Here is a 25,237-nt window from a genome sequence, read left to right on the forward strand (position 1 = left end):
GTCTTAGCCGGGCCATCTACAAGATGTCACTGTAACACTGACAAGCTCTCCAGACAGCAGACATCGGTGCTGACCAAAGGATAATCTCCTAGGACCTTGTTCTTAGATTTTCATCTTTCCAGTCACACTCATATACAAATTATAATCTGCTGCAAAAACTTGATCTTTCTAGATGAAGGACGATATCATATCACAGATTTCAGCTCCTTTTCCACAGGCATGGGCAAGTCAGGCTTTCCCCACTTTTTTTTTTTTTTTTTTTTTTACATTATCTTCTTTTATTCAAATACCAGTCTGATCACACATGGTCCAAGAACACTCAGATAATAAGCCACATATAAACAGATGTTAAAGATTGGTCTTCAAACATTATAGCCAATGAGGCCACGCTTGCCTATGATCTCGCCGACATAAAACCACATCCACACCTCGGTGGCCACCAAACCATTCAGCAGAGCTTCCTTAACTGTGAGCTGTTTGAAGCTACCAGTTTGAGCACTCTTGACTATTTTTTTCAGGCTCTGAATAGCTGTAGGGATCTCAGCAGGGGTTGGAGGAACCAGCTCAACCTTGGCATAGTGCCAAAATGTGGCCAGTCGAGGCTTTGAGTAAGTCACAGCAGCGTTCACCAGCGCCGGGGCCTTCTCCGCGAGGTTACGGACAAACTGGGCCATAGTTCTAACCTGGAAGGTCCGTCGCCCCGGACGGCCGCTGAATGTCAGCCCCCGGAAGGACCCGCCGCAGGACCCCCTGGCTTTCCCCACTTTTAAAGCTTAAATTTTTCACCCAAGCATAAAATTTTACATTTGTCCTTATAAAATTTTGCTTTGCATTTATTTGAGATTAAAATTTCATCCTTGCGAAATGGATGTAAATCAGCTTTGTTCCTCTGCAAATATAGTACACCCGGCTTCTCTATTCCTACTCCAAATACCACTTTAAAACAATCACTGTTTTCAGAAGTTTTTGTAAGTTATTCATTCATTCAACAAATGTCACTGCATGCCACCCAAGTGCCAGGCCCTCTAGGAATTCCCGATCTAATAAGCAAACAGGTGGACATGTACTCACGGTAACACTAATAACACTAATGACAATGTCTCCTATTTCCTGCCACCTGCACTATGGTAGGCCCGAGATTAAAGAGAGGGGTAAGAAATACGCCTCCATTCAAGGGGCTCCCCATGCCTTCAGAGGGTGTAGGTACAGTCTAGTGGGAGAGGGAGGTATATTAACCAGTATGTGCGTAAGAATAAACAGGTGCCCTGCTAGCAATGATAATAGTGTATTTAGTAGGAGGACAAAAGACGGTGAGGTTAATGAGGGATGAGAAGGAGAGTTGGAAAGGTCTTAAAGAAGCAGTGACCTTTGAACTGAATTTAAAAACGATGAGTAGGTATTCTCTCAATTAAAGACAAAGGGGAAAAAAGCATAACTCTGGCAAAGGCAGGTATAAAACAGCTTTATGTGTTCAAGGAACTGCAAGCAGTTTGGTAGAGATGGAAGTTACAGTAAATAAAGAGGAAGGAGGGGGTTGAGAGGATCCAGCAAAAGCTGAGGCTTTTAGGGCAGATGATAGAGGGCCTTCCATGCTATGTTGTCCAGGAGGCAATGGGGAGACACTGAAGGGTTCCAGGCATGGGAATTACAAGAACAAGGTTTGTCTTAGAAACAGAACTCTGGTAGCTATGACAAAGATGGATTAAAAGGGTCTGAGTTCAGAAATAAGGAGATCAATAAGATATATAGGCTTGGGGTGCCTGGGTGGGTCAGTCGGTTAAGGGGCTGCCTTCAACTTGGGTCACGATCCTAGGGTCCTGGGATTGAGCCCCGCGTCGAGCTGCCTGCTCAGCAGGGAGTCTGTCTCTCCCTTTCCATCTGCCTCTTCCCCTTCCCTGCTTGTGTGTGCTCTCTCTCTCTCTCTTAAAAAAAGAGAACATATAGGCTTAAAAATGAATATATAGGTTATATTTATAAGGAGCAGTGGTTGAGTAGAAGGAGAAATACTAAGCCTATGTGAAGAAATCAGGGAAGAGATAACCCAGTAGAAAAATGGACAAAACCCTGAACAGGCACTTCACAAAAGAGAAAATTAAATAGCTAATAAATATGAGAAGGTGCTCTATCTTGTCAGGAATCAGAGACATGTGGGGTGCCTGGGTGGCTCAGTCAGCCAAGTGTCTGCCTTTGGCTCAGGTCATGATCTCCGGGTTCTGGATTCTGATGACCAAATGGCTCACAGCATGTAACAAGTACTCAATACACTTGTGGAATGAGTGAATGAAAATGATGATAAGCTACTCACTTCTCTTACTATCATATCTCAAGTGTTCTCTGCACTACACTCAACAGAGATCAGGAACCTTCTCCACCTACGACGTTTCCAACCGCTACTCCATCCTTTCCTCCACAGTTCTCCACAAAATATCTTGCTTCCTCCTTTAAAAGTGGAGGCCATGGCATCTTCCTCCTCCATTTAGAGTTTGCTCTTCTATCACTCTTCTTAGATTTGCTGCTCATCTCCAAAGCTAACCATTTTATCTATCACCTTAACTATATCTCTTGCACTTGTTTCTCAGATTTGCATCCTTCATTATTCCCGATCTGTATGATCATACACGTTATCTTCCCCTTCAATCATTCATACCAGCTCAGAGGATGCGAAGGTAACATACTCACGCTAGAAAATACCAGACCTAGGAAACAGACTTATATAGGGTTCTCATTCTGTTGGTAATATACTCTCTAATATCCTGCCAGGCATGACTTTCATTGGCTCAGAGAATGCTTGGTGCTGTGACAGCAAATTAAAAGCTTCAGCTCCCCACTCCCCCAACCCAAAACAATTTTTTAATTAAAAAATAAAAACTTCAGTCCCTATGATGGCTTAGGGCTGGGGCGGACATGGTCTGACATGCTCCTCAACTGCTGGACTAGACGGGCTTGTACTAAGGTAAGGACTTCCCTCTTTAGCTGGTGATGGGCACCCTTCCTTTCTGAAGATAGTATCTTGGAAGTGGCCACCACAATAGATTCTAGGTCAGGGATGAATCAAGTCATATATTCCGATACCCATGAGTACCTCTGACAGATTTCCGATTGGGGTCTTCAAGCCAATTGCCTTTTTTGGTAATGTAGTCTTGGTTCTAAGAGCCAGCCCCTGGACAGAGCTCCCCCTTAAATTTGCCTAATGTCAAGGTCCCTAGGGCAGCTGAAGGAGGTTCTCTTGGGGACACAGGGATCAAAGACCTAAAGCTCCAAAGAAAGTTATGCCTCTAAGCGCTCTTCTCTCTCTCTCTCTCTCTCTCTCTCTCTCGTACTTCCAGGCTGGGTCCCAAGTTCACCCATGAGTAATCCTCCCAGAATAGAGTACCAAGTTGAGAAAGGATTTTTTTCTAAGTCAGAATCCCTTCCATCCTGATCCAATAGATCACTCTGTAGAGCTTTCTGTAGTCAATCGAAGTGACAGAAAGAGGACAGGTTTTTGGCATCAGACAGGTGTGGCTTTGAATCTCAGCTCTGTCACTAACTAGGTGTGCGTTGGTCAAATGTCTTAAGTTCTTTCAGTCTCTGCTGCATTGTCTGTAAAACGGAGATAAAAATCTACCAGAAAGGTTGATGTGTAATAAAACTTAAATTTATTCCCCTGTTTCCCCGCTACTTCCTCTATAACAGGCTAGGGACATTGGCCCCAATACTACAATCAGCTTTGACTGAGTCCCTCCATTCTTTGCTGTGTCCCCTTCATCTTCTGCCACCCCCCTCCATTGCACACTATGTACCTGCTGGAGTGAACTCTTTTCAGTTTCCTGAATACATAAAGCTCTTTCTCCACAGTGCTGTCCAATAGAACTTTCTAAAATAATGAAAAAGTTCTATCCCTGAGCTGTTTACGTAATAGCTGCAAGTCACATGTGCGTAGTCAGCACTTGAATTGTAGCTAAGGGGACTGAGAAAAAATATTTTAATCTTATTCAAGTCTAATTAAATGTAAATAGCCCCCATAGTGGTGGCTACTATAACTGACAGGTTTAGACTCTAGGTCTTGTGTTTGCCATTTCCCTGCCTGAAATATATTTCCCCACCTTTTACCTACAGCTAACTTCCACTCAGGCTTAAAATCTCAACCTGAACTTCTATTCCTCCAGGATGCACATCCTGAGACTCTGGACCCAGTTTGGTTTCCCCTCGGTTACCTTCCAAGCATCCTCTGTACTTCTCTTATTATATCACTCATCACATTTTATTTTAATTACTGTCTGTCCATATGTTCCATTAGGTTGTGAACTTCTTTGGTTATCCTATCTATGGACTACTTATCTGATCTGGACGCCTCTTAACTTCCCTTTCAGCAGACATCCACAGGAGCTCAGGATTTAGACTTTTTCCAAGTTGGGGACCATTACCTTTGAGATAACTACTGCATATTGGAATATGCTTTAGGGATTGATTAGAAGTTGCTTTATACGTTTCTAAGGATAAGCCCAAGTCAGAAACTAAAAAGGATAGGAACCATAAAATGACTCATTAAAAATAAAGAACTTCTGTATGCAAAATGAACAACAAAACGCCACCATCTTAATATATCAAAACAAACGATAACTAGGGAAAAAATGTACAATATAGATGATAGATATAAAAGGATGACTAGTCTTCTCATCAAAAGAGCTCTTAAAATCAATAAGAGAAAGATGGAGAAAGGATATAAACAGGCAATTCAAAAAAGACAAACTAATGTCAAACATTTTTTAAATGTTTAACTTCATTAGTAATTAAAGAATACAGATGAAATAAACAAAATACCATTTTTTGCCTATTGACAAAAATTAAAATGTTTTAGAATATATTGATAAGACTACAAAGAAATAGGTAATGTGGCAATAAGCATAAAAATTTAAATATATATATACATATACACAATGTGTGTGTGTGTGTATATGTATATATATATATTTTTTTTTTTACAGCATGCGTGTGGGGGGTGGGGAGGGGCAGAGGAAGAGGGAGAGAGAGAATCTTAAGCAGACTCCACATCCAGCATAGAGCCCAATGTGAGACCCTGAGATCATGACCTGAGCCTTAAAATCAAGAGTTGGACGCTTAACCGAGTCACCCAGGTGCCCCAAATATGTATATTTTTTATTCAACAATTCTCCTTTTAGGAATATATTCTAAGAAAATAATCAGATACTTGTCAAAGGTGAATTTACAAAGATGTTCTATGCAGTGTTGTTTATAATACTGAAAAGCTGGAAACACCTAATTAGATAACCAGACATTGGTTACATAAAATATGATACATCTCTGCAATGGAATACTAAGTAGCTTTTTAAGGATGGTGTTATAGATCTATATTTATTGACACGGAGCATTATGTATAATAAATGAAAAAGTGAAAAAACAAGCATGTTAGTATGATCCTACTTGTATAAAAATATTTGTCAGCTTATTTATCTATCAACTCATAAAAAGGAATCTGGAAGGACATATGCCAAAATATTAATGATTCTCTCTCTTTCCCCACTTAAAATCATGGCAGTTAGCCAGTGGATGGTCTTCCCCAGGATTCTCTGGTGTGGGGTTTGGTGTCCCCTCAAATGGGTCCCAGGGAACCTGAGAAATATCCAATACTAGGTTTCCTGGTTGATGCAGCTGTAAGGCACTGGGAGCATGGACCTTATCTATCTTATTCACTGTGGTATCCCTGGCGTCTTGAATTGCTTGGCACATAGTAGGCATTCAACAAATATGTGTTCAATTAATGAACTGTATCAGAGCACCAATTTTACTTAATGATAAGCATATTTAAACATTGTCTTGATAAATTAAACCCAGAATGTAAAATCCACAAAAATGTAAGGTAATACAAGACACCCAAATATGTTATATTTCCTATACACCATTACAATGCTAGGGGCCAGAAGTTCATTTTCTTTTATCATTTGTGTACTTTCCCAGAAGAGTTTGAGAAGCAGTGAATAATGTCTTTGTGCAAGGTCTTTCCCATCCACTTTTGAGGCTACGTATTACAACCTCTAACTCACAATGGGAAAATGAAGGTTTGGTGATTGCTCAAGGTCACATAGTTAAAAAGCAGGGGAATCGGGATCCAAATCTAGGCCCATTTGTCTCCAAAACTCCTCTGTGGCTTGAAAGGTACAAAGTATGACAATGAAAAGGACATTGCAGGTCTGTGACAGCTCATGTCTGTGCTTCCTAACAAGTCACCACCACTTAGCCTGGAGCTCCCATGTCTAAGAGGTGCTTTTTCTTAACCCTTGGAGAATCCAGAGGACGATTTGTCACCAGGGTTATTAGCATTTTTCCCCTGGATATCGACAGCTTGTCTTTCCTCGCACCAACCAGTGACTGATTTCTTCAAATGCTCGCCAAATACAGCCCAAGTCACCATGGTAAACATATTGACAGAATCATATTAACAGCTACTGAGCATTTACAGGGTTGTAAGTAATGCAGGGGGAAGAAAAGATAAGAAAAAAACACAGGAAAATAAAACAAGTTCAATCAGCAGTGACAATTATTTATTTAGAAGCTGTTGGTTAGAACAGTTTTTTAAATATATTTTAATTGCTAATTATGGTTTCTTCAAGAGAGTGGTCTCAGTCAGAGTTGCTCCTCCTCAAAGCTAATCATTAATATTTTAGCTGCTCAGCTCAGAAACGGTGCTGGATGCAGTTGACCCACCCACAGCTGCGTCTATGCAGTCGACTTTAGCTTCGGGGGTTTGCTTGGTAACAGAAATTCGCCTGCACTAGTTGGTTTGCCACACTGATCCTCAAGTCGGCTAGTCCATTTACCATAAGGCAGCAGACATTTAAGTCCTTAGTTCTCGAAAGATTGAGGCTGGTTCAATAAGCAAAATTCTGCTCTAAGCCACCAAGACAACTGACAATTTTTCAAAGGAATGACCTATCTTTTCTAAGTTAATTTACACCTTTTATTGGGGAACATAAGTGCTGCCTTAGGCAAGAGGGAGAATACAGAAGAGTTTGTTTTCAGTTTCTAATTCCCTGGGTACTCCTGTGTGAACCTTATAACAAATAAGGTCAGCCCCTAGGCCCAGGGAGGTAGTGCCGGGAAGCCGGCATAAGGGCACTCTGGGGTCCCTGCCTGTGAGTGTGTTTGGGCACAGCCTCGTCTCGTCTCCCGTGTTTCCAACTTTGCCGGCTTCTTAAGGAGAATCTAATCCTCACGGGAGAATTTAATCTGTTCATTTGCACGCATCTCATCAGCACCCTGCTTTGTTGAGGACTGTTTGATGTCCCAAGGAAAAGACTTCGAAGTCTTTTAAAGCCTTTTTGATGTGAACCAGAAAATCACGTTTTGTCAAGAGTGCACTCAACTTGAACCTCAAAAGGTTCAGGACTCAGAAACCACACGGTTCAAGTGGGATTTAAACTGGGCAAAATCACTTCCTTGTCTTCCCTTGCAAGTCCCTCCCCCGGCCTTTGTGCTAACAGTTTCTGTGCACTGTTGGGCCTTTTTTTCTCTTTCTTTTTATTCTCTCTCTTTCACTCACACACACACATATCTTGGCAAGAAAATCTTAAGAAAAAGAACTATATCGCCCCTGGAGAAGTAGCTATCTCCCCACGATGAATAAAAGCGGTCTCCAGCTCCACCTTGTCTTCACAGATTCGGAATGATTATTGCAGCGACCCCAGAGGCCTGGGCCACTTTAGGTGAGGGTCAAGTGATACACAGAGCCAAACAACTCTGATTGCATCCTTAATCGAGGTCTTTAACTAGGTACAAGACTAGAGCGTCCTGTGCCCCAGGCAGCTTTTGCAGAGAAAACTGGAAACTTGCTTCGGAGAGCAGCTAAGTTTGTGTGTAAAGGAAGCACATACCTTAGGACTTCACTATTCAACTTGGAAATGAAGGAACAGGAGATTTGACTCCTCTTAAAATCAGGGGAAAGAACTGAGCTGACAGAGAATATGCTAACCCTTAACTATCTCTTTCCAAAGCTCTCTTCTTCTATTTTTTTCCTCTTAAGACTCCAACACAGTTACTCAAAGGCCAGCAAAAGTTTAGACTGAGGAGACAGAATCTCATTTGTTAGAAGGTTCAAAGTGTTCCTGATATCCTAAGGAACACCAGATGCCCTGTTCCCTGTGCCTGTACCCACACCAAAGCTTCACTGACCACTAGCTCATGTCCTGCTAACCATAATGGTCACCATTGATTGAGTGGCTACTGTGTATCAGACACCATGCTATAAATACAGTGTTTCAATAAAACAGAAAGGTGAGTCAGCTCATTCCCATTTTGCAGACAAGGAAACTGAGGCTCAAAGAGTTTAAATTACCTGCTTCAAAGCAGCACATCCATTAAGAGCCCAAGCTGCAACTAAAGCCCGATCTGTTGAACTCCACAGTAAGTGGCCTTGGCTTACCACCGTGTTGTTCAGCAGCTGCTCTGTTGCAGTTTGGGGTTTTGTTTTGTCTTTTTTTTTTAAGCATTTAGTGTTCTACAAATTTATTTATTTAGTATTTACTGAGTACCTACTGTGGGAATTGTGGATATTTCAATAAGTATAAAGCACTATTTCTTCCCTCTCTCTCACTGTGACTATTGCAACGGACTTTTTACAATGATTCTCTTTTACTAACACCCTATTTGGACCCATTATTCACACAACAGCCATAGTCATCTTTTATTTTTATTTTTTTAAAAGATTTTATTTATCTATTTGACAGAGAGAGACACAGCGAGAGAGGGAACACAAGCAGGGGGAGTGGGAGAGGGAGAAGCAGACTCCCCACCGAGCAGGGAGCCCTATGCGATGCGGGGCTTGATCCCAGGACCCTGGGACCGTGACCTGAGCCAAAGGCAGACGCTTAACGACCGAGCCACCCAGGTGCCCCCATAGTCTCTTTTAAATGATAAATCGCAACATGGTATTTCTCCATTTAAAACACTGTGTGGCTTCCTGTTGCATAGAGAATAAAATCCAAACCCTCTATGATCTAAAAGATTCATGGAGATCAGGCTGCTCTTTCTTTCATTTACTGTTTTATTTCCCCAAGTTCACTCCATCCCAGCCCTCAGACTCTCTGTCCCTCACATGTACCAGGACCCAAACCCTTATGTGGTTGTCACTTGCTCACCGTTCACATTTCAATTCAAACATCACCTCCAGGGGCATACCAGGCATAATGGACACGGCGGATTATTTTTTATGACAAATAAATAATCATGCCATAATCAATCATAACACTTATTTTCTTGATTGATTCTTCAGTTTTAACATAAGTAATTAACAATTTAAAAATAATGTTTGATTTTTAAAGATACTCTAGTAAACTATTTACTAGATGAACTAAAATATGCACATACCAAACGAAAATGTCACACCCCACTTCATAGTTTGTTTCACTGTTTCAAAGTTTAAACATAAATAAGAATTCCAAGAGGTCAAAAAGAATGGCTGACTGAAATAACTCAATTTTTGTTTCTTTAGCTTTACAATTAACTTGCTCTCATTGTTTACTTTGAATTTACCGTTTGCATGCAGAAATGTTCACTATTACAGGAGATGGAGCCCTAAGTGAGCTCAACTGCTTCTGAGCTGTTAGGCACTTGCTTGCAAAGCAAACTGAGCCTGCAGGTGTCATGGGCCTGCAGTATAACTAAAAGTTCTCCCAATTCTTCCTTATAGAATACAATGTTTATTAAATCATAGCATTTAAGACGTGCTAATTTAAAAGTTACATATATATTAGTAAAACTCAAGAGTAACAACAGCAATTTTTTTTAGAACTTAGACCAACAAAAGATATTTTCGGGGAGAAATATTTTAACTGATGTTGTTTAAAATTGCCAGCACATGATGACATTAAAAAGCAGACCAACTTTTAGCTGACTGTTGTTTTAACATTCCTCTACAGACTAACATAGTACTTTACTCCCCTCACCAATTGACAAGATACTGTATCACAATAAAAAAGTCAAGTGCTGTGATACAGGGAAACATAGGTATTGTGAGAACAGAAACAAGGGGAAAGGAGTAGGGGAAGAACAATGGAAGTATAATGTCCCAGAAGCCAAGCAAGTGGGAATTCCGAGAAGGATGAAGTCAGTGGTTAGTTGTATCCAATACTATAAAGGATCCCTCCTCTGAATTGGGTGCCAGGGCCAACAGGGAGTAAGGCTTAGAGGTCTCCCTTTACTACTTGGAAAGGTAAAACCAAGTCTGCCTTCCTCTGGCCGGCATGTAAGTTAGTTCAAAGGGAAAATTCTTATCATTGGTCTTAACCATTTCTTAGTATCAGAGGCAGAAATATAGAAGAGCACACATCCTATTAAGCCAATGGCAGGTCTGCGTTCTCTAGAGCCTAATCCTGCAAAGAACTCAGCCAATGGCCACCACTAGCCCTGATCAGTGCATGAGAAGGGAAGAGAGCCCACTTAGAGGATGGTTTAGGGATAGAGTCTTCTGTCCTGCTCCTCCTGGGCCAAAGTGCCAAATCTCATATAAATGACCACAAACGGAACTGCTTAAGTGGACTACAACTTAGTCCTCACATCTGCTCCCTGTTTACCCCATCTCACTCACGTGAAGAAAGTAGCAAGCATTTGACCACCTTTAAGTCTCTCTTCATTTTTAAACTCCCTTCACTAGGTAGCTCCTGCACCAGTCTGTACTTTTTGGGTGGTGAAGTGGAAATAACCAAAATCACCTGTTATTTTAACCTTTTTATAAACTAATTCAGAAAAGAAAATTAATTTTGTAAATAACAACAACAACAAAATCAGACACTTTTCTCGCAGCAATTGTGACTCTCCACCCCATTCCACTCGGCATTTGGAAGAAATGGAACCAATCAGTAACGAGTTCTAGAACTAGAGAAATCATCCAGCTTTATCAAACCATCTCTCTAAGATTCAATCCTTAAATGCTAGGTCATGGGCCTTTCCCATAATATAGTCTTCCAAACTGTCTTTTTTTTTTTTTTTTTTTTTTAAGTGGAGCCCAATGCAGGGCTTGAACTCACAACCCTGAGATCAAGACCTGAGCTGAGATGAAGAGTTGGACATTTAATTGACCGAGCCATCCAGGCGCCCCCAAACTGTCTTTCTAAAATAAACTTTTTAGAAGTTTTTAAATTTACAGAAAAATTGCAAAGATAGTGCAGACAGTTCCCATATTCCTCATACCCAGTTTCCCCTCTTATTAACATCTTATTTTTAGTATGGTACATTTGTTATAACTAATGAGCCAATGTTGATACCCTATTACTAACTCAAGTTCATACTTTATTCAGATTTCTTTAGTTTTTACCTAATGTCCTTTTTCTATACTAGCACCTCCAAACTATGTTTTAAATCATAAACTAGATTTTTAAATTATAAAAATAGTACGTATACATGTTACCTATTCAAATATTGCAGAAGAGCATAAAATAAAAAGTATTACTTTTACTTTCCTTCCCAGTCATACTCCCCAAATAAAACTACTGTTAACAACCTCCTTTGTCCCCTTCCAAAAGTTTTATATGCATATAAATATATATATGTATGTATCTTCTTTTCTATACCAAGGGGTCATATACTTCTCTGTACCTTGTTTTACATACAAGCACCTATGGCCCTAACTTACTTTTTTATTTTTATTTTTTTAAAGATTATTTATTTATTTATTTGACAGAGAGAGATACAGCAAGAGAGGGAACACAAGCTGGGGGAGTGGGAGAGGGAGGAGCAGGCTTCCCGCTGAGCAGGGAGCCCGATGCGGGGCTCGATCCCAGGACCCTGGGACCATGACCTGAGCTGAAGGCAGACACTCAACCGACTGAGCCACCCAGGCGCCCCCTAACTTACTTTTTTAAATCCACTACCTAGTATTCTATTATATAGATGTATCATAATTTACCAATTCCCTATCAATGTACCTTTAGGTTGCTTCTAGTTTTTCAAATTATAAACAATATTATAAAGTACATATATCGTTATGTACTTGACTAAACATATGTAGGATAGATTCCTATAGTTGAACCAGCAAAGGATATTTGCATTTAAAATTTTCATAGATATTGCCAAATTGCCCTCCAAGGAGACTATAGAACTTTACACTCCCACCAGCTACGTACAAGGCCCTGTGTCCCTGCACCTTCATCAACAATGGGTATGTTATGAAACAAATTGTCCATAATTCCCTGGAATGTCTCAAATGTTCCATCATCCTCCCACCTCCATCTTCAAGTATTCTTTCCTTCCTCTTAGCTTTCCGGTCACTTTTGGTTTTCTTTCTGCCCTCTCTGAGAAGATTGTCCTGTACTTTTTAAAAATTTTGTATTACTGAAGTATCTAGGTGACATACAATATTATACTAGTTTCAGATATACAGCAAAGTGATTTGACAATTCTCTACATGACACAAGGTTCACTATGATAAATGCAGTCATAATCTGTCACCATATAACCTTATTACAATATTACTGACTATATTTCCTATGTTTTACTTCCCACCTCCCTGACTTATTTATTTTCTAACTAGAAGTCTGTACCTCTTAGCCCCCCCTTCACCCGTCTTGCTGTACTTTTTTCTACACTTACACTCTTGATGTCCTTTCCTCACTTCTCCAGCAACCTTGTTTTTCCTGCTCACAAATTTCCCTTATACTTTTCCTGCAGCTCCACATGATTCAACAAAAAACACTCTTCCCCCGCCCTGCTCTCCCAACCTGCTGGCCCTTCTGAACCAAGAGAGAATGTTAATAGGGAAACCTGAAGATCTTTAATCTGGGCCAAAATATCAGAAGGAATAAATTCATCTTGGTGTAACTCTAAAGAAAAAGAACACTGAGAAGAATTCTGCATTGTTTCCTTTGTTAGAGTCGAATCTATTATTTTTTTCTCCTACATTCCTACAAATCCTACACCTGGATTTCCTCTCTCTGAATCAATAGTTCATAATTTTTATTCATTGCTCCTTTTTTTGTTGTTGCTAGAATTGGAGAGGAGGCAAAAGGGTGGAAGGAAAAAAAAAGGAAAAATCCCAAAGTGGCTGATTGAAGAAGAAGAACAAATGGGCAGGAAGGGTAGAGGTAAGGAGGCAAAGCACAGTTCAAAAAAAAAGCCAACTTCTTAAGTCCTCAAAGGAAAGTTCTTTGCTTTGGCTCCATCACCACCCCCTTCATTCCTGAGCTCAAAAAACAGGATCCTAGTGCAGGAATGGGTTTGAGGGTGGGGAACAGTGGAAGAGGGAGTGAAAGGATCCTATTTCTCAAACTGCAACCCCCCTCCTCATCCCCAACTTCTTATCCAGCAAAGCTCTATCCACCACCAAGAATCAGCTTAATAGAATAAACCACTTAGGGCTGAGGCTCAGAGAAAGTCAAAGGCCCTACAATCTCCTTGCCTATTAAGCTTCTTAGAAGTTAGAATGCTGCTAAAGAAAGTGATATTATGGCCAAGCTACTTAGAAAGAACACAGGGATGCTAAGTTGCAAAGAGGGAGGCCAGTTTGGGAGTTTATGAGCATCTATCGTTAATGAAAGATGATGGGGTAGGGGGTGGATCCTGGAGAGGGAGCAAAAGTAGCCAGTGTGAGAACGGGTGCTCTTGTAGTTCTTCAGGTTGAGACTGAGGAGATGGGTCCTTACAGAATGTACAAATGGGATGAGAATCTGGATAAAGAAGTAATTGTTTTTTTAGGATAAAGGGGAAAACATAGCTTCACATAAGCTCCATGTAAGTAATCAGAGAACAAGCAAAAGAAAGCAACCTGCAACAGTTCCTTCCTAGGTCAAATTTCCCAGTGATTTCAGGCATTCCGCCACTTCCTTATCTTCTCCCCAAAATAGCTGGCAGAGTCCACAAGCTTGCTCTCTGAAAGGCTGGCAAGGAAGAGGAGAAAAACAAGACTAACCAAACCCTTTGTTCCCAAATAAAGTCCTGATGGCTTCCTGTCCTTCCCCAGGTAGGAGTTTAGCATGGAATTCTGGTTATTTCCATCCCATGCCAGCTAGGGTAGTTAAAAGGGGGGGGGGGGGCGGGGATCATCAGGTGAGCTGTAGTCTCCTTGCTCCAGCCCCCATTTTACGGGAGCCAAGAAGACCGCACTATAGGTACCAGCTCCTTAATGTCAATTGGGAACTCTTTTTTCAGCTATAGAAAGAACTGTCAAACTGCACAAACCCATAAGAGATCAGGGCTCACCAGTCACTGCCCCTATAATGTAATCAAGAATAGAAGCTGGGATTAACTAGAATTTAAATAAAAATTTGGAGAAGAAAAAGAAAAAGAATAGAGGCTGGAGGGGGAAGAGCCTGGTTCAAGGGACTTCAAAACTGTGCCAGAGCCCTTGTGATTGTGACTATTAAATCTAACGTGTATTAAAGGCCTACTTTGTGCCCGGAACTGTTCTTGGGACTTTATTTGCATCTTATATAACTCATTTAATCCTCCTAACAACCCCAGGAGACTGGTGTTAGTGCTAGTCCCACTTTACCCTGAGGAAACTGAGGCACAGAAAGACCAGACGCATCTGTCCTGTCTCAGAGCTGGCTCTCCTTGAGCTGCTCTATCTGTAGAGTGCAGAGCACCCACAAACAGCAGGCTCTGCCCCCCAAACAGCATGAGGAGTTAGCAGATGCTAAACCATCTGCCCCCTCTCCTATCAAGGGGTATATGTGACAAACTGTTTTTTGTTTCGTTTTGTTTGAGATCATAACTAGTAAGTTCCAGACAACACATCAGGGACTGAGAACAGAGATGAGTAAGACACAGTCCCTGCCTCAAGGAACTCCCAGCGCATGTAGGGCGACAGAGGCCTGTGAGTGGGCCAAAAGAGACTGCGCCCTAAGGGCTGCCTCAGTACAAAGGACTCCCACAGTTTCTTCCAGTGTGGACGCAGCCTGGCATACAGACATGAGGTGCCGAGAAGTGTCTGGCGCATCATGAACAGATACAAGTCTTATTCTTATTACCTCACGAATCTGACCCATACACTTCCCTCTCCTGGGATTTTCCTCCTTCCCATTGGCTCTGCAGCCAGATTGCCTGGGTCTGAATCTCATCTCTGCTATCTCTTGCTTCTGTGACAGTGGGTATAGTGCTTAAATGCTCTGGGCCTCAGTTTCCTCACCTGTAAAATGGACATGATAACAATATCGATCTCAAAGGGATTTTATGAGGACTAAACACACAATTACTTGTAAAGCACTCAGAACAGTGTCTGACTCGTGGAAAGCACTCAAAAGGTGTTAGCTCTTCTTATTAGGAGTAGTGCTATGTGCCTGTCTTTGCCCGCAGTCATTTTTCTTGCAATAAAAAGACTGAATTTAAATGCGTCTGGGTATGGTTAGTTTAAGGAGGATAGGAAGTCTCTGGGACTAAATAGGAGAACAGTTCCCCTGGGAAGTTGGAGGAATAACCCTGGAACTTGTTAATTAAGATCTTGTTAATGAATCTGCTTGTTAATGGTCTATTAAATAATCACACAATGAAGTTTACCGCACAAGGAAAGCCTTTTTCAAATGCTTGCTCTTTCCAATCCTCCAGGCTCAGCTCCGACTTTTAAAGATCTCACCTGCGGGGCAAGTCCCTCCAAATCCTTCCAAATCTGATGGCCCTCTTCATCTTGTCATACTTGCCTGGAAAGCATGGCTATTCTTGCAGCCTAGGCAGAAAGCCCTCTTCACCTCAATTCTGTCTATCATTCCTTAGGCCAAGGCATTCTGCCTCTAAGTCAAAATATTTCCCTCCCCAAAGTAGGAATTAGAGTCATGGGCCCTGGGAACTGATAAAGAAAGGCGCTCTGAACTGCTGAGAAGAAAGGCAGAGGGTGAATTCAGTTCAGTGGGAATCCGGCAAAATAATATTTCGGCTCAGATGTCACAGATCTGTACAGAAAGTGGCCTGTCAACCTACATCCACAAAGAGTCCACAAAACTTTTGTCCCAAACCACCTAGGAAAATAATGTTTCAGCCGGTGGCGGGGAACGTAGCCTCTCTTCTGGAGTCCAGCTGCAAGGCTGGAACTGCAGGTAGGAGGGCTCCCTCTAGGTTGAATACTCAGGTATTTCATAAACCGCTTTGCTCCCCCAAGACCATGCTGCTCCTTAGACAGATGCTCTTGGAAGGGGATGAATACATTGTATGGGGTATGCGTAAGTGTTGTGGTCTGTGAGCTTGTGTGCCATTTATACAGTATCTTTTGGATGACAAAACACATCTGTGTTATCTTTCCTGATTCAACAACCCTGTAAAGTAGGGTGCGGATTGTTTGCCACCTTTCATTTTATATATGAGGCGCTGGGGCTCAGAGAGACGGGGATGGGCCCAAAGATACACAGCTTGTAAATGAGAAGCTGGAGCTTCTGGCTCTGTGCTCTTGGCCTGTCACTGAGCTGTTTCCAAAGCCTCTATTTCTAGTCATCACTTCCCACTTGTCAATGTGCCAGGGGGTGCCCAGCCCTGCGGTGGATCCTGTGTGGTCCTTCAGACTATGTCGGAGCGGGTAGAGCCAGCTGGCAACACTCAGCATAACTCGGTCGAGGAAACAGTGACCCTGCGTTCACTTACTCTCACAACAAATATTTATTGAGCCAGGTGCTACAGGAGGAGAAACACTGGGTAGAGTCACATAAGGGGCAAGTAGGCAAATAATTACAATACAATGTGATCAGCATTTTAAAAGGGGAGAGTATGTCAGGAAAAGGACACCACCCCCAAGTCCATGGGTAACATTGATGAGAGTATCTGCCAGTGTGCAGGTGCCTGAACCATCTGAACCTCGAACCAAGCCCCCACTCGCGGTTCATTTAACCTTCTATCCACTGGCAGCTGTCCCCAGAAGGGTTAAAGCTTGAAGCAGAGAGCCAGTCTGCAGGTGTTGGTGACTAATTCAGCCTCTGAGAGATTCCTCTAACCCTCCAACTCTCCACTAACTCTTATTTCTTTACAAATGAGCATTTTAGCATAAGAAGAAAGCTTAAGGGCTGGGGAAGAGGAGAGAGAAGGCTGGCAAAACCCCTCTCTAGCCCCAACTCGGCAGTATAACAGAAGTGAGCAGCCAAGCTGGCTGGAGCCCAGGAGGCAGCAAAGCGCTCATTGGCTCCCTCACATCTGGCTAAGCACCGTGAGCCCCTCCACTGGGCCACCTTAGAACTACAATATTGTACCAAGACAGGGGCGGTCTGAGCATGTTTGATCAACCGGTCAGCAATAAGGGAGGAAAAGGGAAACAACCCGAGGAGGAACAAAGGCCAAGGGGGCAACTAGAGGCAGCTGGGCAGATCCTACGCCTAACAGAAGAAAGATACCGTCTTAAGTGGATCCGGTATCTTCACTCTTACCATTCCGGGCTTCTGACTGGGACCCCAGCCTCTTCCTCTCTACTTGCTCATACTGATTGCCCTTCCTCCAAAGCTGTTCTCCTTGGTGAAAACTTCCCTCTGAGACTCTTACCTTTGGTGAGTGACACACACTTTAAGGAGTCTAAGAATCACCTGCTTGCTAAATATACAGATTTCCAGGTCACATTCCATGTGATTCTGATTAGGAGGTCTGGAGTGGGCCCTGGGAATCTGCATTACAGGTCATATTTCCCCCCCACCCCACCCCCAAACCACCCCTTCCTCTATCACCATCACAAGTGGTAGGGAAACTGGTGGTCCTTAGTTCACAGTTTAAGAAACCCAGCCTTGGGAATGGCTCCTCCCGAGATCCCAGAGAGCTCCTGTTGTCTGTTATTTTATATTATCTTTCTTTTTTCGTATATACATCCTAACCACTCACCTTAACCATAGGCCCTCAAGAAGAGGAAGTATCATCTAGTTTTTTGACTCCTCTGCAAACAGCCCTGAGCACTGCACTCTACAGGAAATGCTGTGGATGTTGAGTGATGACCACGATAAGAGGCCAGGGGAAGGAAAACCACAACCAGGATGGCAGAGTACCGAGGCCCTGGCTGGAGGGAACTGTTTTTAGTATGCCTATGTGTGCCAGGCTGGGACAACCGTTTGCCTTGCCTCCTTTTTTTTCTTTTTCAATAGTCTTGGCACTACACGCCTAACCTCCCTCATGAAAGTCACGCCTGAGCAAAGCACCTCCCGTAGGAAACTTCGCCAAGAAATCCTGCCAAGAATCCTGGGTGCTGTGTGGCTTAGTTTAACGGTCAGGGAGTACTTTAGATCTTGGGACCTATCAGATCTCTGTGCAGGCAAAGTATACAGCTGAGCATGAACTTGAGTAAAAAGACCAGGGCCCTTGATCTATCCCCCCAAACATCATCAGGGTAATGGGCTTCCATATTCAACAAATATTTCCTGAGTACTTTGTACCAAGCATGGTTCCGGGTGCTCACAGGTCTTAAGATATCATATGTCATTAGAAAGTATTTTATAGTGGCTTATCTTTAGAGAGTTACTTTTGTTTTGTTTTTGTTTTTGTTTTGCACAGTGAAGGAAACCAACAAAATGGTAACCTACTGAATGGGACTTCTCCCATATGCAAGTGATATATCTGATAAGGGGTTAATATCCAAAATATATAAAGAATTTATACAACTCAAATACAAAAACCACAAATAATCCAATTAAAAATGGGCAGAGGACCTGAATAGACATTTTTCCAAAGAGGACATACAGAGGGCCAACAGACACATGAGAAGATGCTCAACACCACTCATCATCAGGGAAATGCAAATCAAAACCACAGTGAGATATTACCTTACACCTGTCAAATGGCTAGAATCAAAAACACAAAAAATAACAAGTATTGGCGAGGATGTGGAGGGAAAATACACTGTTGGTGGGAATACGACTTGGTGCAGCCACTGTGGAAAACAGGATGGAGCAGTCTCAAAAAATTAAAACTAGAATTGCCATATGATCCAGGAATTCCTCTAGTGGGTATTCACCCAAAGAAAATGAAAACACGAATTCAAGAAGACATATGCACCCCTATGTTTATTGCAGCATTATTTACAAGAGCTAAGATATGGAAGCAACCCCATTCAAGTAGATGAATGGACAAAGAAGATGTGGTGTTATATATATATATATACACACACACAATGGAATATAACTCAGTCATAAAAAAGAATGAGATCTTGCCATTTGCAACACGGAGGGACCTAGAGGGTATAATGTCAAGTCAGTGAGAGAAAGACAGATACCCTACAATTTCACTCATATGTGGAGTTTAAGAAACAAAACAAACAAAGGAAAAAAGAGACCAAAAAACAGACTCTTAAATACAGAGAATAAATTGGTGGTTACCGGGGGGGGGGGGGTGAGTGGGGGATGGGTGAAATAGGGGAAGGGGATAAACGGGACACTTATTTTTTTTTTTAGGGATTTTTTATGTATTTATTTGACGGAGAGAGACACAGCGAGAGCGGGAACACAAGCAGGGGGAGCGGGAGAGGGAGAAGCAGGCTTCCCGCGGAGCAGGGAGCCCAAGGCGGGGCTCGATCCCAGGAGCCCGTGATCATGACCTGAGCCGAAGGCAGATGCTTAACGACTGAGCCACCCAGGCACCCCAGGACATTTATTCTGATGAGCACTGAGTAATGTACAGAATTGTTGGATCATATTATATGCCTTAAACTAATGTTTCTACTACTCTATGTTAGTTATCTCCTATATCTACTATTGTATGTTAGTTATGCTTCAACAAAACAAACAGACAAAACAGAAGAAAGTTACTTTTAAAACAAGACCCTACATGATGCTGGGCTTCAGAAGCATATAAGCACCAAACGAATGTTCTCACGAACACCCGGCTATAGGATGAAGTACTACAGAGATCCAGGGTCATGTCTCAGGTCCTGGCAGACAGAAATTCTATTTTTACTTTATCATGAGCAATCCTTGGCAGCTCTGGAGTTCTTTCTTCCACTCTCAGATGCTATACTTTGTCCAGAAAGGCAAACTGCCACACCTAGCCCCTTTGAATACAGTAATTCCTTCTTGATTTCCAGATTATCAGCTTAAAGGTCACTAGCTCCAGAAAGTTATCCACACTCATTGACAAGAGTAGGTGCTCCCACTTCTAATCCCATGGCATTTTATACTTCCCCTATTGTAGTACTTTTCACAACATCCTGTGATTGCTTGCTAAACTTTAAGCTCTAGAAAGGCAGGGACTATATATAATCTGCCTTGCTCATTATTGTATCCCTAGCACTTAGCATAGTGCCTGGAACAATGCAGGTACTTAGTAAATACTGACTGAATAATTAAATGAATTAATGAGTGCATCGTACTAGCAAGATGGAAACTAAATCATGCCTCATGTACTCTGCCAGTTTTATCCATACTACACCAATAAACACCTAAAATAAGCAGCAGTGTTCCTCCTGCGGTGCCAAAACTATAAGGAGGCAGAACTGAGGCTCATAGGATCACCCCAGTACAGACTCCAGGAGGCACTGCCCATGACCAAAGATGGAAATAATGCTCCAAAGTCAATATAATGTCACCAAGAGCCTGAGAGGTAAATCAGCCGTAAGCCACAATGCCAGCCCTCTCAGAGACTTGATGGCAAGATCTCTCAAGTCATTCAACTTCTCCTAGACCCAGCTTTCTCGTGAAGAGGGTATTAGGCCCTTCAGCAGCAGGTACCCTCTTTAAATAAAGAACAAATGACAGGAAGAAGCTACTCACACCGCCATGGGAAGCTGTAAGAAAAGGGCAGCGTTGGCAATGAGGCATCTCCGCAGTTAGGAAAGGGTTAAGCTCAAATGTCTGTCTGGGATCTCTTACCAGTAAATCAGCCTTGACTGCTGCTCAGGCTGAATGAAGCCCCACCAGGTTGGCCTGTCAGGAAGGAAGCCCATGCGTCCAGACTTTTGTTGTTCTAAGGATTTTTTTTTTTTTTTTAATTTTACTGCTCAGGAAGGAAGCCAAAGCCTAGGCCCTAACTGCAGTCCTGCTGATTCCTTACCCCACCACGCACTACTGCCTTCGCCTCTCCATCCACCTCTTGGGTCCAACTCTTCTCTTTTCTGGAATTCCTTCCTTCCATTGACTTTGGCATTTGGGCCTAAATCTCAGACTTTCCCCCCTTCTTTAGCAACTCAAAATTAAAAATGGTGAGCATTTCCCTTCCTATCTCCTGTATACCTTTGTGTCTCTATGTGGGAAGGACTGGGGATAGGGAGAGAGGAGAAGTGGGTGCTCTTTACCACCAACACTGACCTGAACCCCTTCTCTGCCACAGAGCCATGAAGGAATTGATAAGGATTGAGGAGTTGGCCTCAACTGGCCGCCAATGGCTATTTCTGCTACATACATACGTGCACAGGAGACTTTTCAAACCCAAGCCCCTATATTTAAATAATAGACTCAAATCCACGGTCCTCAGGCAGAAGGTCAGTCTTGCCCACTCCCATCCCCCTACTCCCGACCTCTCCCACTGACGTGCAGAATCATTCTCTGATATTCCCAAACCCCATGGGACTTTCTTTCTACAAAGAAGAAAACACTGAGTTTATTTGTGCACTCAGGGTAATGGACAGCCCTCTTTTACTCCTAGGAAAATGCACGCAGACACCATGGAAGAGGCCTATCCCCGCCCAATCCTGCCCTCCCCTTCCCTTGCTAATCCCTCCTCAGCAGCTCCCCCAGCTCAGTCCTGCTGCTGTATTTCTCTCCTGACCTACAAGGCCCCTTCAAGCCCCGTCCTAAGCCTCCCCCAAGCAGAGACAATCCATCATGCTGTGGGACTGTGACACACACAGATGGGGGAAGGTTCACAGATTTCTCTCACACAGGCAAGAGGGTAAAAGTGCCTGTGTAACTTAAAATCTAGGGACATACTAGAAACTCTGGGACTTCGAATTCTAATACCAAATACCATTGCAGAAAATCTGATTACATATAGCTCAAATCTCTACCACAAACAATTCTAATGGTCCATTTATTTCAAGTGATACCCGATAATACAAAGTTCCAGAATAAGAAAATATAATGAGATCTGGATTCTCTGACCTGGGCCACTGCCTAGATACCTAACTAACCCTGGTCAGGTCCCTTCCTGACTCAGACTCGGTTTCTTTAACTCTAATATTGCCTTGCTTCTAAATAAAATGGAGGGAGAAAGAGGTCAGAGGGCCACCAGGGCTAATCCTGGTGGATGGGTAATCATGAAGGGAGGTGAAGCAGCTGGCTATCACAGCAAAGGGCTCTGAGACTTTATCTCTCCCTTTTTCCACGTTGCCATAAGGCATGAGTGTGTGAAAGGATCCTACATACATGCTAGTTGTTAATGACCCTGTGTTTGGCTACTTCAGTGCTTCTAACAATGAAGATTATACCACCAGATTATCCTTGAAATAAGTCATTATGTATTGAATGCTTAGTATGTATGAGGAACTGTTCTGAGCATTACCTGTGTACTTAATCTCATTCAGTCCTTCACAACAGCCCTTTAAGGTTGTATAATTCCCATTTTACAGGTGAGAATACCGAGACCCAAAGAGGTCAAGTAATTTGCCTAGGGTCACAGAGTAGGTAAGATAAAGGGTCAGGATTTTACTCCAGAGGCTGAACTCATAACTACTACGTTATATTGTCTTCCCACCTTTGATCTGAAACATCTTCAGGTTGAGGCTCAAAGGGGTAAATGCAACATTTATTCCTCTCACAGGCATTTATTCTGCTAGGCCACGCTGACTTGGTATAAATCACACCAACCCAAAACGCAAGGCCAAACGAGAGCACTATAGGATTAGCTGGCACCTAAATGGGAATCATATACCTGAAAATAAAGCAAAGGTCTCTCCGGGGCTGGCCCTTGCCCCCTCCCTACAGCTTTCTCACAGATGGATGCAAAGCCATAAGTCTCAGCCTGCAAATGAATTTCAGTGGAAAAAGACAACCCTCATCTGGTGAGTCACACTCAGGCTTACTGGGCTTGATTTCTCATGAGACTGTACCAAAAGGTTCCTTCTTCACACATACAGCTCTAGACTTTCCTAAAGCTCCATGCCTGCTGAACAGAATGTACTGGATGCAGCACCATGTCTTCCCCCCAAAAACACAACTTTCATTTCCTCTAGGTCATCTTCAATCAGAACACATTCCACAGAGAAAATTGACGGTCAAATGTCTGAATTGCCAGATGGTTATATGTGTCTACAAAACCCCCACATCACTTGTCTGTTTCCAGCTTCAACCAAGACCTGGGTAGGAACTTGTTTTTTTTTAAATACACATCAAAAGCAGATCAGCATTTGTGGACTCCATGATAGGGGATGTAATGCTGTGAGAAAACATTTGGGAAGGGGATAGCCTCTGATCTTAGGTTTCTAGAGTGTTAGGTGAGAAAAGCAAATTTTAAATTATTTTTTAAGCTAGGAAAGATTCTTTTGGTACCCCCAAATAATCAAGACAATAAGTCTATATTTGAGATAGGCAATTTCACATATCTCTTGAAACTCCCTACCTACTTTTGTCATTATTAAATCTCAAGGCATAAATAAATTCTTCTTTTCTTTCCTCCGACCTCTATACCTTTGGGATAGCATAGTCTAATAGATATTATCCAGCGCAATGCTGAAGAGTGGCAAACTGCTGAAAACTTGGAGAAAAAATTAGATTATAATCACCACCATTAATTTATTCAATACTCAACTATTACTTACTGAACCCTTTGATGTGATTGGCACCAATGCCCCAGAAATTTTTTTTGGCACTAAAACTAAACTGTGGTTAAGATTATAGAAAAACCTAACCCATTGGGTAAAAATGGAAGGGAATGAATTCCTCCTGTTTACTTAGCATCTACCAGGTTTGCTGATTCATACCACAGCCTATCTTTTCTCTAGCCCTAAACCCATAGTTCTAAATCAGGATCTTTTCCTGGAAAGGGCCTAAGTAAGAGAGAGACTAAGTAGGTGAAAGTTCTTTTGCAGAAAATTCTCCTCCTTGCCCAAAGAAAGAGAGATTTACAAATTCCCACCCACAGCACACACTTGTAGGTTCTGTTTAGCCACAAACGCCACAATTTAAATGGTATTTTTTAAAACGTGAAGGCATTTTAGCTGCTCTACAGCAATAAGTTATCCCCAAGTCTGCAGTTCATCTGTCTTTGGGGGGAAATGGCACTGGGAAATGCTGTTAAACTGCTGGAAGACAATATGCAAATCCAAAGATTACTGTAATTTTGGTGTTACAATTGTGTGGATTTTACACTTAAAATGTATCATCACTCCACATCCCAAGTATTTATAAAGAGTACATTCCAATATGTATGCTGATATTTATTGACCAGGTGGATGTGGTTAATAAGACTTAAAAATATGAAAAACCATTATGAAAATATAACTATACTAAATGTATTGTCACTCCAAATGCCGAGTTATTTACAAAGAATACATTTCAATGTGTGCTAATATTTATTAACCAGATGGATGTAGTTAACAAGGGTTAAAAATAAGAAAAACTCATATAAAAATATAATTCTATTTTTTCAGTTTCCTCTCCTGCCTAATGAGGAAAGGGGATGGGGAGGGAGAGCAACTTTTGTTATTAGGATACAATGTGTGTTTTTTGTTTTCAAACAAAAAAGGGCCACCAAATAATCAACCTGGGGCCGCTGACCGGAAGGCAGCCCCGGAAAACTTCCCGTGGGAAGAGTTCCAGAAATTGCCCGGACTTTAACAAGCCCCGCTGTGCTGGCTGAGAGCCTCAGACCGTCAGAGGCGACCGAGACTCGCCTCGCCCGAATACCGGCCATCCTGCGGATTCACGAACCCCAGGACTTGGGAAACATTTCCCGGAACGTTTTACAAATGTGAAAAGCAAGACGGGGAAAACATTTCGAATCTACAGGAGAAACCTCAAAGCCGTCGGGTGCCGAGGGAAATGCTAGCTCCAGAAGCGCGCGTACACACGTCCGTCCTCCTCGACGCGCCCCCGCGCCCTCCCCCACACCCTCCTCCCACTCCCGCCCCCCACCCCTCGCCCCCCACGCCCCCTCCCCGCGCGCTGGCCGCCCCACGCCCGCGCGGGGTCCCCTCGCCTCCTCACACCGCCACCCGCCAACCCGCACCTCCCGCCCTGTCCATCACCCCGACCCCCGCGTGGGCGTGCCCCCCCCCCCGGTCACACTCGCTCCCTGTCCCCTCACCCCGTTCCCACACTCCCTCTGCGGCTCAGACGACAGGACAGGAAACCGACCGAGGGCTCGGTTCCTAGTGCGACCTGGGGGCGCGGGGAGGTGGAGGGCGGGGCGGGGCGGGGCGGGGCGGGGGGTG

The 25,237-nt window shown here is 42.8% G+C and overlaps 2 protein-coding genes across 4 annotated transcripts in view; both read right to left on the reverse strand.

Annotated features, from left to right (window-relative positions):
* Positions 1–25,237, reverse strand: part of RNF220 (ring finger protein 220) — a 214,479-nt gene that overhangs the window by 183,269 nt on the left and 5,973 nt on the right. The window lies entirely within an intron of this gene.
* LOC114224151 (ATP synthase F(0) complex subunit g, mitochondrial) lies at positions 257–729 on the reverse strand. Its single transcript, XM_028123202.2, has one exon. The coding sequence runs from the start codon at positions 672–674 to the stop codon at positions 363–365; it is 312 nt and encodes a 103-aa protein (XP_027979003.1). The 5' UTR covers positions 675–729; the 3' UTR covers positions 257–362.

The sequence above is a fragment of the Eumetopias jubatus genome, unplaced genomic scaffold (genome assembly GCF_037043125.1).
Source record: "Eumetopias jubatus isolate StellerSeaLion01/CBP00866 unplaced genomic scaffold, mEumJub1_p1.0 scaffold_4, whole genome shotgun sequence".
NCBI lineage: Eukaryota > Metazoa > Chordata > Mammalia > Carnivora > Otariidae > Eumetopias > Eumetopias jubatus.

Bases quoted from the DNA above. Each gene is read 5' to 3' on its own strand.
- LOC114224151 (XM_028123202.2), bottom strand. From the start codon at position 674: ATGGCCCAGTTTGTCCGTAACCTCGCGGAGAAGGCCCCGGCGCTGGTG.